This window comes from Theobroma cacao, chromosome 4 (assembly GCF_000208745.1).
Source record: "Theobroma cacao cultivar B97-61/B2 chromosome 4, Criollo_cocoa_genome_V2, whole genome shotgun sequence".
In the NCBI taxonomy this organism is placed as follows: domain Eukaryota; kingdom Viridiplantae; phylum Streptophyta; class Magnoliopsida; order Malvales; family Malvaceae; genus Theobroma; species Theobroma cacao.
The window spans coordinates 10,421,896-10,437,430 of NC_030853.1; the positions used below are offsets into that span (position 1 = coordinate 10,421,896).

Below are 15,535 nucleotides of genomic sequence, written 5' to 3' on the forward strand. Positions count from 1 at the left end.
ACCAAATCTTGTCGGGTTTGCCAAGTTTTACGACACATAAAATCTTACCGTCAAGCCTAGGATTGCAAGCACCTCTATTTTACAGTCCAACAAGGAACTTCCATATGTAATCCACGTGGCACATGTTCCACTCTTTTGGTTAACAGAATTAGAGAGTATCAATTTTGAAAGTTGGCAAGAGGAATCAATTTCATATCCTAAACATGCTCAACAAACTAGCCTGATCTGTCTCATTCTGTTATCGGCAAAAGCTAGCTGACTCAAAAGATTAATGTTAATTATCTCTGAATTATTCATATTCCGTAATTTCAAGTCGCATTTATGAATAATAAACTTTTGTATTTGCCGAGTGGACAAATCAAGCTTGAGAGGCTGTTCTGGTTTCACAACATTTCCTAAAAGTATTCTTTATTGGAATTCTTGGGAGCTTCCCTGGCAGAAAGAAAGGTACATTAATTTTTTCTTCGTTCGATACTGAATTTCCATGCTTGTTTGTATAATCTATATTTATATGAGCATAAATAGTTTGCCTTTGCCCCCTTTGTATTTCTTCTATTGTTCTTTCAGTTTTCTTGATATCCAGCTACAATATTAAATAAAAACTTCAGAGTATACACTTTTGTTTTTAGAAATGCTAAAGGCACATATCAATCAATTTGATGAGGGCCGGGTGGTGTCATCAAAAGTAATCAACTTTAAACTTTGTAGCAGATAAGAATAGATAGACTATAAATGCTATGCCATGGTTGAGCAGGACTCATATCTAATTTAAGTCAGTGAGTATGTTTCAATTTTAATTATGTTGGGATCAAGAGTTGTGATTGAATCCAAAGATATCTGATAAGGTGCTCGAGTATTGTCTGGCAGATAGCTATATCTCACTTTTCGGAAAGAAAGTGGTAAAGCTATGAGAGTTAAAGAGGCAAAAGCAAATGATCAGTCTAGGATAGGCCACAAAAAGCTAGAAGAAGGGAAAACTACAGCAACAAAACACTTGCAAAGAATCAAAGGATATGTTATGTAGCAGAAAGTGGGGAGACTAATGGGGATTTGCCCAACTAATTTTCATTGACCATTTCTTTTTCAATGATAAAAATTTTTCCAGGTAGTGGTGGAACTCAAAGTGATATCCATCTCACTAAACCACTGAAATTTTCCATCGTTGAGTGATTTGTTTTACGTTTCTCTACTCTCTAGAGATCTTGCCAAAGAAAGAAAAACAGACTGGTCATCTTTTTTGTCTTATAGATATCTTGTTGATTTTGAAAATAGGCTGATTGCTTCTGCTTCCGGTGGAATACCTTGTCAGCTAGCACCAACGTTTCTGTCTTCATAAAGAGTGTGTGTCTCTGTTGCATGTTGGATGTTGTTTTCGTGTGGGGGTCGTAGTTGGGCATGTGCCCCGCTTGGGATTTATGGAAACGTATTTCTGACAAGAACTGCGACTACACAATTTTTTTTTTATGTCTTGTAGCATTAGAGCTCAAACGTAACGCATAGCTTAGAAAGTTAGAAACGCAAACGAATTAATCTGGCTGAATATTGGAGAAACTACCAGTCTAATAAAAGGCATAAAGAAAGGGCAATATGACAACAAAGAATGAGGTGATAACAAACAAGGCATCCAATGAAGCATAGACAACTGTCAAAAGAAAGCATCACTTCATCAATTGATCCCCGTGTATTCTTATTGGTCTCCGCAATTTTAATTTTTATTTCTGGGGGGAAACAACATTTCTCTAGCCTGAAACTATAAGCATTAATCTAATTGGTTTTCTTTGATTAACACTTAACAGCATGTTCTAATTGGTTCTTTAGAGGGTAAAAGTAACTATAATCAAATTAACATATGATAAACATGTACCCTTTTGTGCTCTTCTTTTGTCTTTATGAATAATTTACCTATGGCTTCTTTCGAGAATTAAGGAAAAGTTAGAAATCAAATGGATTTTGGAGGAAAAAACTGGAATATATTCATGTCAATTGGTCCTCACTCTTTTTTGTCCTTTCACAGTTTTCATAATTATCAGCTTTCCACTTGCTTACAAATTTGGGAATTCATATCTGGATTACCTGGCTTACCTGTGGAACACCATGTGTCAAAGATGCAGACGTGTATGCCTTACCGAGTTAAACTGCTAAAAGGAGTCCTGTATATGTCGACATAATACTCTTTCTTGGTAACACAAAACTGAAAGTGCGTTCACCTTTTTTTCCCTTGTTTATTAACACAAGCAATGCTGTTAGGGGTGCTTGCTTCTAGTGACTATCTATGTGTTAAGTGTCCCATTACTCAACAAATAAATAACTTTGTCTAGCTTTCCGTAAGGAAAAGAGGAGCCTACAACTACAAGACTGCAATTAATGAAGAAGAATTACTGTCTCAGTTGAATAGAATGAAATTATTTGGAGGGGATGAAAGCAGCAGTCTCCTGACTCGAGTTAGTAGCCCCTGATTCTCTGACTAGAGACAGCAGCCTATAAAGTTCCGTTTTCTCACCTCTTTTGCTCTTATAATCTCAGAGCCATTCCTATTTTACTCGGCAGATTGTTTTCTATTTAAAATGGCTGGAGGAGGAAGAGCTCAAGGGCTTAGCAGATCCTGTATTCTTCTTATAGGTAAATTTTTCTTTAATTTTTTTATTCTACCATTTAACTTGAGCTAACTAGAATGCATTTCATGCATGAACAAACCTGTTTCTTTTCAGTGCTTCGGGGACCCAATTAACAATTGCATCGGCAATTTTTTGAAACTTTGATTTACGTCTATGGTCTCTCAGTAAAAATTTCCCTTTTCTTTTTCGAATGACCAGAATTTAAGTAATTTAACAGAATTATTCATTGTGCATAACTTTGTTATATTTGATAGTTATTGCTGGCATGGAGAGGTTTGCTTTCAAGGGGGTGGCATCCAATATGGTTACATATCTCACAGATGTTGTGAAGATGAGCAACTCTTCTGCAGCCAAGACAGTTAACAGTTGGTGTGGATTCACATCAATGTTGCCACTGCTGGTGGCACCCCTGGCTGACTCATTTTGGGATAGGTATTCCACCATTTTGACCTCCTCTTTCCTCTATGTTTTGGTGAGTCACTCTTCTTGTTTAATTTCATTAGAGGTTTTGCATGTCATTGGAATTGCATCCTAACATCCCTGGAGACTTTATTTTCAGAAACATATTTGTTTATCATCTATGAGAGGCATATGCGGTTACCACTTACCACTAAAGATGTTTGACCCTGAGTCATCACCACTATACTTTTTTAACAATTGTTAATTGCAAAAGAATTCAATTTTTCTGTAAATGTAAAGTTCTTAAGCTGCCATTAATCTAGTATTTTGGTGAGTCTGGAAATTCGAAATCGAAGAGTCAGTAAGTTTGGGGGCACACCCAGTTTGTCAATTCCTCTTTAATCGTAAATGTGGACATTCTCATTTAATAGATTGTCTGGACAGAATTAGGGGGTCAAGTCATACATTCTTTTAGAATCCAAGATGGCTTTTATTCTGATAGGACTCTTCTGTCGTGGTAGCACTACTTTTTCCTTCATCTCGCACCTCTTTCAAGATTCATTGCCTAACCTATCCTCTTGCCAAGTAACCTTGTCTGAAAGTTTTGATTATATCAGTTTCACTTCTTTTAGTTAAAGTTTCCCCCTTTTACTTTTCATCTTTTGAAGAACAGTATTTAAATCTTCTAAAGTTGAGTGAACCAGTTTGGACTAACCAAAAATGAATAGTTTTTCCATACAATATGATCTGGGTATTTATTTGGCCTAGTTGAAAGAGATATGGCACAAGAAACATGACAAATGTGCCTTCTGTTTTCCTTTTGTTGAAGATTGAAGTCATAGCTAATTATCAAAAAGAAAAAAGTCATTGCTAATTCAGTCAGATAAATAACATTTGTCGCTTGAACGTTTGTCTATTCTGATTTTTTTTATATATATAATTTAAGGGCCTTGGAGCAGTTGCGTCAACAGCATTGCTATGGACATGGTCTCCTCCAAGCAACACAAGCTCCTCTGCATTCCTGTTTTGGTCCCTCTGTCTGATTTCATTAGGCCAAGGTGCATATAACCCATCTCTGCAAGCCTTTGGAGCTGACCAACTGGACCATGATGAGGAATTGCCTTGCAGCAAAGATGACAAAAGCTCTAACAAAAAGAGTTTATTTTTCCAATGGTGGTATTTTGGTGTTTGTAGTGGCAGCCTCTTAGGTGTCATACTTATGTCCTACATCCAAGATACCTTTGGTTGGGTGCTAGGATTTGCCATCCCCATGTTTGCAATGGTTATATCAGTTGCACTTTTCACATGTGGTAGCCGAATTTATGAGTATAAACCAGTTAGAACCATGGATGGTAAGCCTTTTCAGAGCATAGTTCAAGTCATCAAAGTGACAGCATCAAAATTAATCAAAGGCAGAATCAGTTTACCAAATGACAAGTCTGATGTAGTGGAGCTAGAGTAAGTTTTGTTATTGGATTTTGAGGATGCTTCACATTGTAACGTGCATGAGTTCTGATGGTAATTCTTACTTGTTTATAGGCTTCAAGAGAAACCTCTTTGTGATCAAAAGTTGGGGAGCAAGGAAGGCTCAGAGTTGGATGGGAATCCCAAAAATGATACTTACCTGCTTGAAAATTCAAAAATAATACTCAGGCTTTTGCCTATATGGACAATGCTTCTTATGTTTGCAGTAATTTTCCAACAACCTGCCACATTTTTCACTAAACAAGGCATGACAATGGAGAGGAACATTGGTAGGAACTTCAAGATCCCACCAGCAACGCTACAAAGTGCTATTACATTGTCTATAATACTATTGATGCCTTTATATGATAAAGTTTTAATCCCAATTACACAGATAGTTACTTGTAATCGAAAAGGTATTAGCGTAATGCAACGAATGGGAGTTGGTATGTTCCTCTCCATCATTGCTATGATCATAGCTGCAGTTGTTGAAATGAAGAGGCTTGAGATCAGCAAAAAGATAGGTGTCCTAGAATCAGAAACGGTGCCACTAAGCATATTTTGGTTGCTTCCTCAATATGTTCTCCTAGGCATTTCTGACATTTTCACTGTTGTTGGGATGCAAGAGTTCTTTTACAATGAAGTACCGGTTAGGATGAGAACGATGGGCTTTGCATTATATACTAGTGTTTTCGGGGTGGGAAGTTTCTTGAGTGCCTTGATGATTTCTATTATTGAAGCCTTCACAAGCTCAAAAGGAAGACAAAGCTGGTTCTCTGATGACATGAGGGAAGATGGACTAGACAAATACTACTGGCTTTTAGCCTTAGCAAGTGCATTGAGCTTACTATTGTATGCAATTTTGTGCAAGTGCTACAAAAGTAGGAGTGAAATGGAAAATGGCAGTTGTAAATAAGCTCTTTGATCAGTTTGATACAGTTTTGTTTCAATAACTTTGGTTCAAGTAAATATACATGATATTTAATTAGGTTTTGCTTTGCCTCATATGATATTGATATTCTACATTTAGGACACTGCATTTTCTATTTTGAAGAATAATTCTCCTTAAGACTCCTGGTTGAACAGATTATTTTCGTTCCGAGATTGGATTCATCAAAGAAAATAGAGGCACTATGCCGCAGTTTGAACTATAAATTTTAGTCGGTTTCAATAAGTCACATGAACTGATATGTACATCTGATCTGTTGGTCGTTTACTCCAGCAGTTAATTAATTAGGCTATACCATGCACTTACATTCGGTTAAAAATTCCTAGTATGGTAAATCTTCGATTTTCTGATTAATAGCTAATAATTGTATGTCCTAGATTTTGTTCAAGTGTTTTGCGTTTGTCACTTGATAAAAATCCTGCTTAGGCATTGTATGCTAATTTATTTTATTTTATTTATATTTTGAATGTTTTAAAAACATGTTTTATTCTCTAATATATGATTAATTGCTTGGAGCTGCATGCATTAGGTTTTATTAAATTATTTATGCCAAATTCTGATAAAATTTTATGAAATATGTGCTTTATATACTAATCTTGCAAATTTTCAGATTTTTCTTAATCTTCCATGGACATTATATGATTTCCTATATTGTAATTTTTATGAATTTTGTTGATTAATCATAGACTTTATCACGTTATTTATGGTTTATGTCATAGCCCAAATCTTGGGCCATGATCCGTGCAGGGCTCAATAGGTATAGCCCACCAAGCCCAAACAAGCCTTTTTATGTAAACCTGTTCAAGAGTTCATCTATCACCCCTCTTTCTTCAAGATCTAAAACTCATAATTTATAATAAGAATTCCTTAAAAATTAAATCCTAAAAACCAAATATATACCATTGTCAAAATAGGGTTATCATTTGTCAACCCTAAATGACATTGTTAATCAAACTAAACATACAGAGTTCACAACAATCTCACAATTTACATAAAACCATCACATATAAACATACAACAGACCCTTAACTACTAGCAGAGTGACTCTGGGCGTGGGTACTATCATTAAGTGACATGGCAAACCTACCGAAGGATGAATATGAGGAAGCACCTCAACCTAGGAATCCAACTACCTTCGGACCTAAAAACTAAAACATGAAGTTGAAAAGAATGAGTATAAACTCAGTGAGTGAACACAGGAAGGGAACAAGCAAACGATACAGAAGATTTTTAGGAAACATGATGCACTTGTATTAAAACAATGCAATTTGTATATCATAACCAAACTTGATGCCATGTTGACGTTTAACTCATTTTAAAACATTTAGGAAATTCAACTTTCAACATTCAATTCAATCACATTACATTTTCCAAACATCTCTACTCTACAAGATAGGTACACATGTGTGTAAGAATTCATGTATACATTATGTGTATATAAATATATAGATAATTCAAATATACACCAAGGTCATCCCCACACTAGTCAACAAGCCTCTGTACATACAACCGCCAACCTCAACTCAACTCATATGCACTCCCACACTGCACATCGTTAATATCCTCATGTGCAGTCCCACATTGCACATGGCAAGTATCATGTGCACTCCCACACCGCACATGGCATATATCATCATGCGCACTCCCACACTGCACACCACCATCACCGTTGTCACGACCCAAATTCCGGGCCATGATCGACGCATGGGCCCAATGGACACAGTCCACTAAGCCCAAGCAAGCCTATTAATTTGACATGTTTATCATTCCATCATAAATTGCTAAGTCACATTTCATAACTTAGAATCAAAATAATACTACACATTGTCATCTCATACTGGCATACCAAACAAGTGTATATACATTGTCTACAACACGTATCTTAACAATTTACATTAGGTTCGTCTATACACAACAAAATAATACTCGACTTCAAGTGGAGGGACTCGGACGAATGTACAGTTACTGAATACCGAGACACCTACCAAAAGATGGATATAAATCTACAAGGACACCTCATCCTAGTTACCGGCTGCCTCGTGATCTGAAAAACGGTGAGTATAAACCCAATGAGTGAACAAGGAAGGGAACAAGCATACCATAAGGAATCTTTAACGAAATCATGATGCATTCTTTTTCAAAACAATGCAATTTGTTTCTGTTCTTATTAAAAACCCCTCATCAAGCCCTTAAATGATTAATCATTTAAAAATCATGAACCCATACATAACGAACCATTTGAAGAATGAAAGCTTTAATAATACGCAAGCAAGTCAAATATGACAACGAATCTTTGCTGCAGCAGAAAGGCATTCTCGTTGCAACATAGCTGCAGCGAGAATGAATTTTAGTTGCAACGACATTGGGATTAAGTTATTAGCCGAACAAGGGTTTTTCAACTGGTCAAAGGTTTCTCACTAAACTTCTTCATTTTAAACTGAACTCATTTAGTCCTTAATGTTGGAAGTCCATGCTCAGACATGGTAGCAAAGAAATGAAAAATAGGGCAGCAATTGACAAGATAGGAGACAAAAACAAAAGGTTTTTCGCTGCAACGAGATTGAATCTCACTACAGTGAAATTTTAACCCAGAAACAGAAGGTTTCTCGCTGTAGCGAGATTCTTTATCACTGCAGTGAAATTCAGTTGATGAAACAGAGAGTTTCTCGCTGTAGCGAGATTCCTTTTTGTTGTAGCGAGAAGCTACAGAGACTATCTCGCTGTAGCAAAATTCATTCTCGTTGCAGCAAGAACCAGTTCTGGTGAAGGTTCTCAAACTCGAGAGTTTCTCGCTGCAGCGAAAATGACTCTCGCTGCAGCGAGATACAGGGCACTAATGTAAATTTTCCCTTTCCCTCAAAGAAAAACCACCCTATTGAAATGTCCAAACCAACATGAAATGCATAACAATCTTTCACAGTTTAACATGTCAAGTTTCACATGCATTACAACCATATACCATTACTCATTAATTTCCTATAACACACATATTAACATATGTATATATGTATACGTATACCCATCATCATCATGCACACCATCCCATCATCATCATCACCAGCTCATGCGCACTCCCTACTCGCACATAGTTGGGTCATCACTGGGTTATGCGCACTCCCTACTCGCACATAACCGGGTCATCCTCAGCTTATGCTGTAACGACCCGAAACCTCCCTCGAGCCCATGACAACCGTCGTGACGTCCCAATTGACACTCATTACCCGAAATGCCAATCAGAACCCCGCAAGGCTTACATATCAGTTTCTTGCCTTTTTTGTGAGCAATCGTTTTTAAACATTCCATTTTAAACAATTTCCAGTAGTTTCCTACTCAAGTAAATCAAAAGACAAAAATATTTTAAAAGGATTTATAGATAAATATCACTATTCAAAATATTGATTAAAATATAGCATCATTTTTTTATATAAAATAATATTTATAAAAACACATGTAAGAAATCTTTTGTAACGTGTAAGTAAAATAAATTCACACATACAAAAATTTACAAAGTTATAATGTATAATAATGGTTACAATGACAAGTGGCCCAAAATAGACCCAATGTTGGTGCTAGAAACCTACTGTCTGTGTGGTAGAGATGTCAACTAGAATCCTCAACAAAATAGGGTATCTACAAGCTACCACAGGCCTGAAATGTTTGGAAAGGAGGTGGGTGAGATTTTGCAATCCTAATGAGTAAACAGACATTATCATAAATATCTAAAGGCGAGTAACAGGGAGGCAAGTTTAAACAACAAATCACAAACCATTTCATAATGTTTTCAATTTATTTCTTAAACCATAAAATATTTGTAATTTACCAAAACAGTTGTTAAGGCTTATGTCTTTTATAAATGAAAACAAGGCTCAAGCCAAAACTAATCCTCGGGGATACCTTGGCCGAGGCATCTAACTGAGTCTGCCAAGATTGTTATAACATTTACATGTGAAACACATTTTTATTTTTAAAACAAGTCGTTCCTTGGCGTTGGCCGAGTTACACATTCACGTGGGGTTTCGACGTGAAGTGAGCTCTAATACTACCTCGGGAGTTACCCTCATCGCCTCTACAACCGGAGTAAGTATATAACCGAGTTTATTGTGCCCCTCTAATAGGCAATTCACGAAAACCCGTCACTACAGTGACTAACCCACCAATTTTAATAAAATTTCGACAGTATAACGTGGCTTTTATTTATTTATCCAGCTTGCATAGTAAAAACAGCTTACATAAATTTCCCAATGCACTTACAAAATATAGCCACATATACTTATCTCATAAGCCATTCATAGGAAAATATATAATTTTCAAGACAGTTAACAGCCTCCAATTACTCAATTTCATAATCAACCCAATATATCTTTATTTGTCACATTTATTTGTAAAACATCAAAAATCTTGTTTTAATCTCGTTTTCATTTCATAAAATACATCAAGAGCATTTAAAAATAAACTCTAGATAATTTACAATAATAATAAGTTTACTCACCGTTTGTACAAACTAAAAGCTTTCTAGGTGCCCCGATAACTACTCATCGGGTACGATTTCCTTGCCTTTACCGGAAGGCTCTCCTCCTAGACACATTGCAAAAATTTACTCAATTCATCACATTAATGCTAAATCACTATATATTTGACTTAAGTCCTATACTAATGCATGGTATGAAATGCAATAGCCAAAAACGGCTTAAACGCGGTATTAGCCTATTTTTGGCACTTTACCCGATAAATTGCTAACGCACTCCATTTTAGCTCTAAATTGTCCCATTCTCTCTCCAACATTTCTAACCATTAATTATCAGCCAATATTCATCTAAAATCACCAAAATCAGCTCACTCTCTTCCTTGAAAAATTCAGCCAAAAATGGGACATTAACTCAGTTAATTTTCCACTTTGTTTTTCTATCACATTAAACCATTTTTCATCATTTTCTCTTAGAATAAAAATCAGATTATCATCATTGTACCTCATTGCAGATTCGGCCAAGGGTGGGTATTGTGAAAATTTAATGCTTTCTTGCCCAATTTAATTTCTAAACACATTTAACTAACTAAAACTACCAATTTAACTAAAAATCAAAGCCTAAAAATTTCAAAATCTCTCCCCTAGAATTTCGTCCAGCCCTTGATGTCACGTTTAGATCTCTCTTCTCAAGCATGCTAAATGGAAACAAAGCCATAAGAAAGGTAGAAATCAAGCTAAAGTCGAAAAATCTTACCGTTAGACGCATAAACGGACGAAAAACGCGAATTTCCCTTTGAATTTTCTTGTTTCTCTTTGGTTTTTGTTTTTTTCTTCCTTTCCTCTCTATTTTCTCTCTTGTTCTCCCTAATGGCCGGCCAGCACTTAAAATGGGGTTTAAATGGGCTGACTTTTCATTAAAATAATATTATATCATTAAAAAAATGCCATGTGTCACTTTCCCATTGGCTCATTTTTAAAATTTCATCCATTTGTTTCTAAATTTTCACCATACACTTGTCCCACATATCCATAGCTTAGATAAAATTCTCAGACTTATCCAAAATCTCTGTCAAGCCCAATCTTATAAAATACTTGTCATGTCATTCATATGATTGACAATATGCTTGCATACTTGGAAAGCCCCGAAAGAAAAATCGTTAAAAGACGACAATGTACCAAATGGTACAATTAAGTTAATTTAAGCCTCGAACTAGATCAAATAAAGAATTCAAAATGAAATTAAGAATATTAAAGTCCCAGAATGGTTTAATATGGTGATTTGGAGTTCGAGGATCAATTTGGAGTCAATCTGAAATTTTTATTATCTAGGGGCAAAATGGTCATTTGCCACCTAAGGACACAATGGGAATTTTTAGAAAAAATTTTTTTTTTGGCCCCATTTGACTTATTGGAGTATAATTTGAGGGTTTGGCAGTGAAAAAGTTTAATTCCGGTGATTTCTAGAGTGTAGGGGCAAAATCGTAATTTTGCCACCCGCGAACAAAATTTGAGATTTTGAGAGAATTTAGATCAAATTTGACAAATTGGAGAATGGTATGAGTATAAGGGATGAAAATATGTCTATGGGCAATTTTTCAGTTTTTGGGGCAAAAATAAAATTTTTGACTTTTACGGGGGTAAAAGTGTAAATTTCAAAAATTACTCCACCAAGACTTTGGATAGGTCTGAGAATTTTATCTAAGCTATGGATATGTGGGACAAGTGTATGGTGAAAATTTGGAAACAAATGGATGGCTAGAATTTAAGGAATTAATAAAACATTAAAAAAATGAATAAAATAATATTATATTATTTTAGCCTTTAAAAAGGTAAAAATTCCGGAATTCTCATCTTCTTCAGCTGTCCAAACCAGGGGAGAAAAGGGGAAAAAAAAAAACAAGAATCCTACCTGAAAAATTTGGGGAAAATCAAGAGAAATCAAGAAATCAAGCATTAAAAAGGTAAATTTCATTGATTTTCCTTGTGATTTTCACTACCCATGCATTTTTTTCTCATTTCCATGCAAAATTAGAAAGTGGGTATGGACACCCATGCTGGCCAAACCTCCATGGATGAGTTTTGAGCTTGATTTTTGGTTGATTTTAATTGAATTAAGTGATTTTAGTTAAGTTATATTGAAATATAGCAAAAATAAGCTAGAAATATAATTTTCTCCCATTGAAACCCATTATGCTGAATTTTCTAGGGGAATATTGGCTGCTGATCTTGATGGTTATTTGAGGAATTATGATGAATAATGATGAATTATGAGCCTAGAAAAATAATGGAAATTTTCGGAGCAAAAATACAAATTTTTACCCACTAGGGGTATTTTCGTAATTTGTTATCGGGACTGATAATTTGCACCACACTGAGGGACATTAAGTCAATTTGGGTGCAATTGAGGTATAGAAACTGAAAAAAATTAATTTGGAGTTTAAACGGACGCGTATATCAATTTATCGGGTAAAAGACCGAAATAGGCTAACACCGCATTTAGGCAAAAATTTAGACATTTTTGCATTCCATATCAAGCATTAGTAGTCTAAATTAGTTTAATTTCAATTTAGTACCAATGTGGTGAATTTCTCGATTTTGTACTGTGTCAAGGTGGTGAGTCCTCTGATAAAGGCAAGGGAATTGCACCCGAGGACCAATAGTCTGAGTATTTCGAAAATCCCCACTCTAGACACGGTGAGTAACCTTACCATCATTTTAATTATCTAAAGTATGTTTTTATTCGGTTTTGGTGAATTTTATGAAAATGAGTTCAAATGGTAAATTTTTATGTTTTGTAAACAAAATGAGTTTAAATGAAAATATTTTATAAATTGTCTTGAAACGAAATAACGATTTTGAAAATAGAGTAATTGGAGACCACTGATATGTTGTAAATTTAAAATTGAATTAATGGCTTATGTTATTGTATTGGCATGACTGGCTGGGCTGTGTTTTTTATGAATTATATGAATTGCTTTATTTTACCCTTGCAGGCTGGGTAGTAATATATTAGCCCTGTCATGCTGTCAAAATTTTATTGTATGGTGGGTTTGACCTGCTGCAGTGGGCTGGATTCTGTGGACTAGCCTATTAGAGGGGCACGGAATCCTGTTATATTTTTACCTCGGTTGGAGAGGCGAGTAGGGTAACTCCTGAGGTATAACTTTTAGAGTTCACTTCACGCCAAACCACCACGTGAAGGGGAACTCGGCCAACGCCAAGGAATGGCTATGTTTTCAAAATAAAAACATGACTTTCTAATAGCCTTGGCGGACTCAGTTGGGATAGCCCTCGGCCAAGGTATCCCAGATAACTGAGTATGATAATAATTTTTGGCATGAGCCAAGCTTTTTAAGAAATTCATAAGCCATACTGATTACTTGCTTTAAATAAATTGATTTCATTTGGTTGAAATAAGTTGAAAGATGATAAATTACAGTTTGATGAAATGTTTTAATAGTCTCCTTTTACTCGACTTTAGATATTTTGAGTGATGTTTGTTTACTCACTGGGATTTTATAATCTCACCACCCTCATTTCCACCCATTTCAGGCTCAGAATAGATTGTAGATAACTGATATCGGCGAGGATTACAGTTGAACTTGCCACATCCAAAGACTGTAGGTTCATTTCTTTTGATACTTTTGGTCATTCGTGGGCCCACGTGTCACTGTAAATTAAATTCTATACTTTGGTTATCTGTATTACGGTATGTAAGAATTTATTTTGCTTTTACGCTATAAAAATTATTTATGCAGTGTTCTTAAAATATCGTTTTATGTGAAAATTGAATATTTTATTGAATATTTTTATTTTATTATAACAGTCATAATTCCATTTTAAACGAATGTTTTAGACATCCAAAATTATTTTTGATTAAGAAATATGTGTTTTCCACTTACATACTATATTTTTAGATGATTTTTGAGATTTTTGGGATAAATGACAAAAATACCCCTGTGAGACGGAAATTATTATTTCATTTGTTTAAGTTGGAAACAGTTTAAAATCTTTTAAAATGTGGTATTTGGAAACAGTTACCCACAGGGGAAATGAGAAGCTGATATTAAAGCCTTGCGGGGTCTCGGTTGACATTCTGGGTAATGAATGTAAATTGAGACGTCGCGGCGGTTGTCACGGGCTCGATGGGAGTTCCGGGTCGTGACAATTAAGTTGGTATCAGAGCTGTTGGTTTGAAAGATTAGAGTTTTGGGTTTAAAGTTATTTTAAAGCTGTTTTAAAAATTTACAGTGTCAGTGTGGCCCCGAGTTAAGTTAGGTTAGGTTGAATAAAATACATGCATAAGCATATAGAGCCTGAGGTTGCCTAAACTCACTTTGTTCCCTATTATAGATTATTATGTCTCCTCGACGCGAACAACCACCTTTCACTAGATCAGCTGGAAGGGGAAGAGGTCGTTTCCAACGTCGTCAGTTAGGTGCAATAGAGGAGGAATTGACTGCATCCACCATTCGGGCAGCACCTACTGCTGAACAAACCAAGACTCCTCCACATCCTCCACCTCCTCTACCACTTACTAGTATTCCTGCTATGCCTCTTGAGGCAGTTCAGGCATTAGCAGCCTTCTTTACTGCTATTGCTGGCCAGGCTCAGGCTGGTCAAGCTCTTCCTACAGTTCCTCTGGCTGCTCCTTCAGTACCACCATCCCCACCTCCTGTCCCACCACCAGTGCTGGATGTTTCTGATTCTAAGAAGCTTAAAGAGGCTAGGCAACATAGTTGTGTTTCTTTTATGGGTGAGTCGGACGCAACCGTGGCTAAAGAGGTGGTGCGAATGGCTTTAAGAGCCGAGAAGCTTGCGAATGAAAATAAGAGTCTGCGAGCTGAGTTAGCAAAAAGGAGAAGTCTAAGTGTATCTTCTAGTCAGCCACCAAACAGGGGCAAAAACTCCTCTGTTTCAGGAAGTTCACGTAGATGCAGAAATTGTGGGAATTATCATGTTGGGCCGTGCAGAGGGCCTGCACGATGTTTTCGTTGTGATCAACCGGGTCACATTAGGAGAGATTGCCCACAGTTAGGACGGGCTACGGTAGCTGCTCCATCTCCACCAGCTCATACGGATATGCAGAGGAGAGATTCCTCTGGATTGCAACCGAGACAGGGATGATTTTGACATACCACCAAGGGTAGATTAAATATGTTGAAATTAGTGCTCTAATAAAGTACATATGATAGAAAGCTAGTTTGTAAGTTGTAGTTTTCATGATCATGAAATATATAAAGATTATCAATATATGGACATACATTTGGAGTTGTAATTTACAAGTTTGAAGTATTTAAGATATGATTAAATGGAATTAGCATTAGTTAGGGTACGTAAATCTTTTAATTAATTTCTATGGAGTATCCATGATAGTAGAATGGAGGAACATCGTGCAGTGATGCTATATGGTGAAATCACTATACAATATGGAAAGGGTATTTTCGAGTGGGATTTATTGACTGATGATAAGTGATGAGCAATTTGAGATACATGTAGCTATGAATAAATTTGGAGATTTTTGCTTAAGCAAACTTGTATTAAATGTTATGGTAAAGATATATGAATGTTAGTGGCAAAATAAATACGTTAAATCAATGTTTTGATCGCACACTTGTGATAGAAAGTTAGTCTTGCTAATTG

At 35.9% G+C, this 15,535-nt stretch overlaps 2 protein-coding genes across 3 annotated transcripts; both read left to right on the forward strand.

The window, feature by feature from the left end:
• On the forward strand, positions 2,206–5,483 carry LOC18601350 (protein NRT1/ PTR FAMILY 5.9). 2 transcript variants are annotated; one of them, XM_018120467.1, is made up of 5 exons: positions 2,206–2,441; positions 2,524–2,619; positions 2,870–3,087; positions 3,961–4,472; positions 4,554–5,394. In XM_018120467.1, exons 2-5 carry the CDS (start codon positions 2,565–2,567, stop codon positions 5,392–5,394), a joined length of 1,626 nt encoding a protein of 541 aa, XP_017975956.1. In that variant the 5' UTR covers positions 2,206–2,441; positions 2,524–2,564. The 2 variants fall into 2 exon arrangements, with proteins under 2 accessions (XP_017975956.1, XP_017975955.1); XM_018120466.1 differs by having other exon boundaries at positions 2,216–2,619; positions 4,554–5,483.
• On the forward strand, positions 13,483–15,082 carry LOC108661678. The gene is made up of 2 exons (XM_018119332.1): positions 13,483–13,512; positions 14,246–15,082. The coding sequence occupies exon 2, from the start codon at positions 14,252–14,254 to the stop codon at positions 15,017–15,019; it is 768 nt and encodes a 255-aa protein (XP_017974821.1). The 5' UTR covers positions 13,483–13,512; positions 14,246–14,251; the 3' UTR covers positions 15,020–15,082.

Bases quoted from the DNA above. Each gene is read 5' to 3' on its own strand.
- LOC18601350 (XM_018120467.1), top strand. From the start codon at position 2,565: ATGGCTGGAGGAGGAAGAGCTCAAGGGCTTAGCAGATCCTGTATTCTT. The intron at 2,620-2,869 runs GTAAATTTTTCT...TATATTTGATAG, and splicing joins ATCCTGTATTCTTCTTATAG to TTATTGCTGGCATGGAGAGG. The intron at 4,473-4,553 runs GTAAGTTTTGTT...ACTTGTTTATAG, and splicing joins TCTGATGTAGTGGAGCTAGA to GCTTCAAGAGAAACCTCTTT.
- LOC108661678 (XM_018119332.1), top strand. From the start codon at position 14,252: ATGTCTCCTCGACGCGAACAACCACCTTTCACTAGATCAGCTGGAAGG.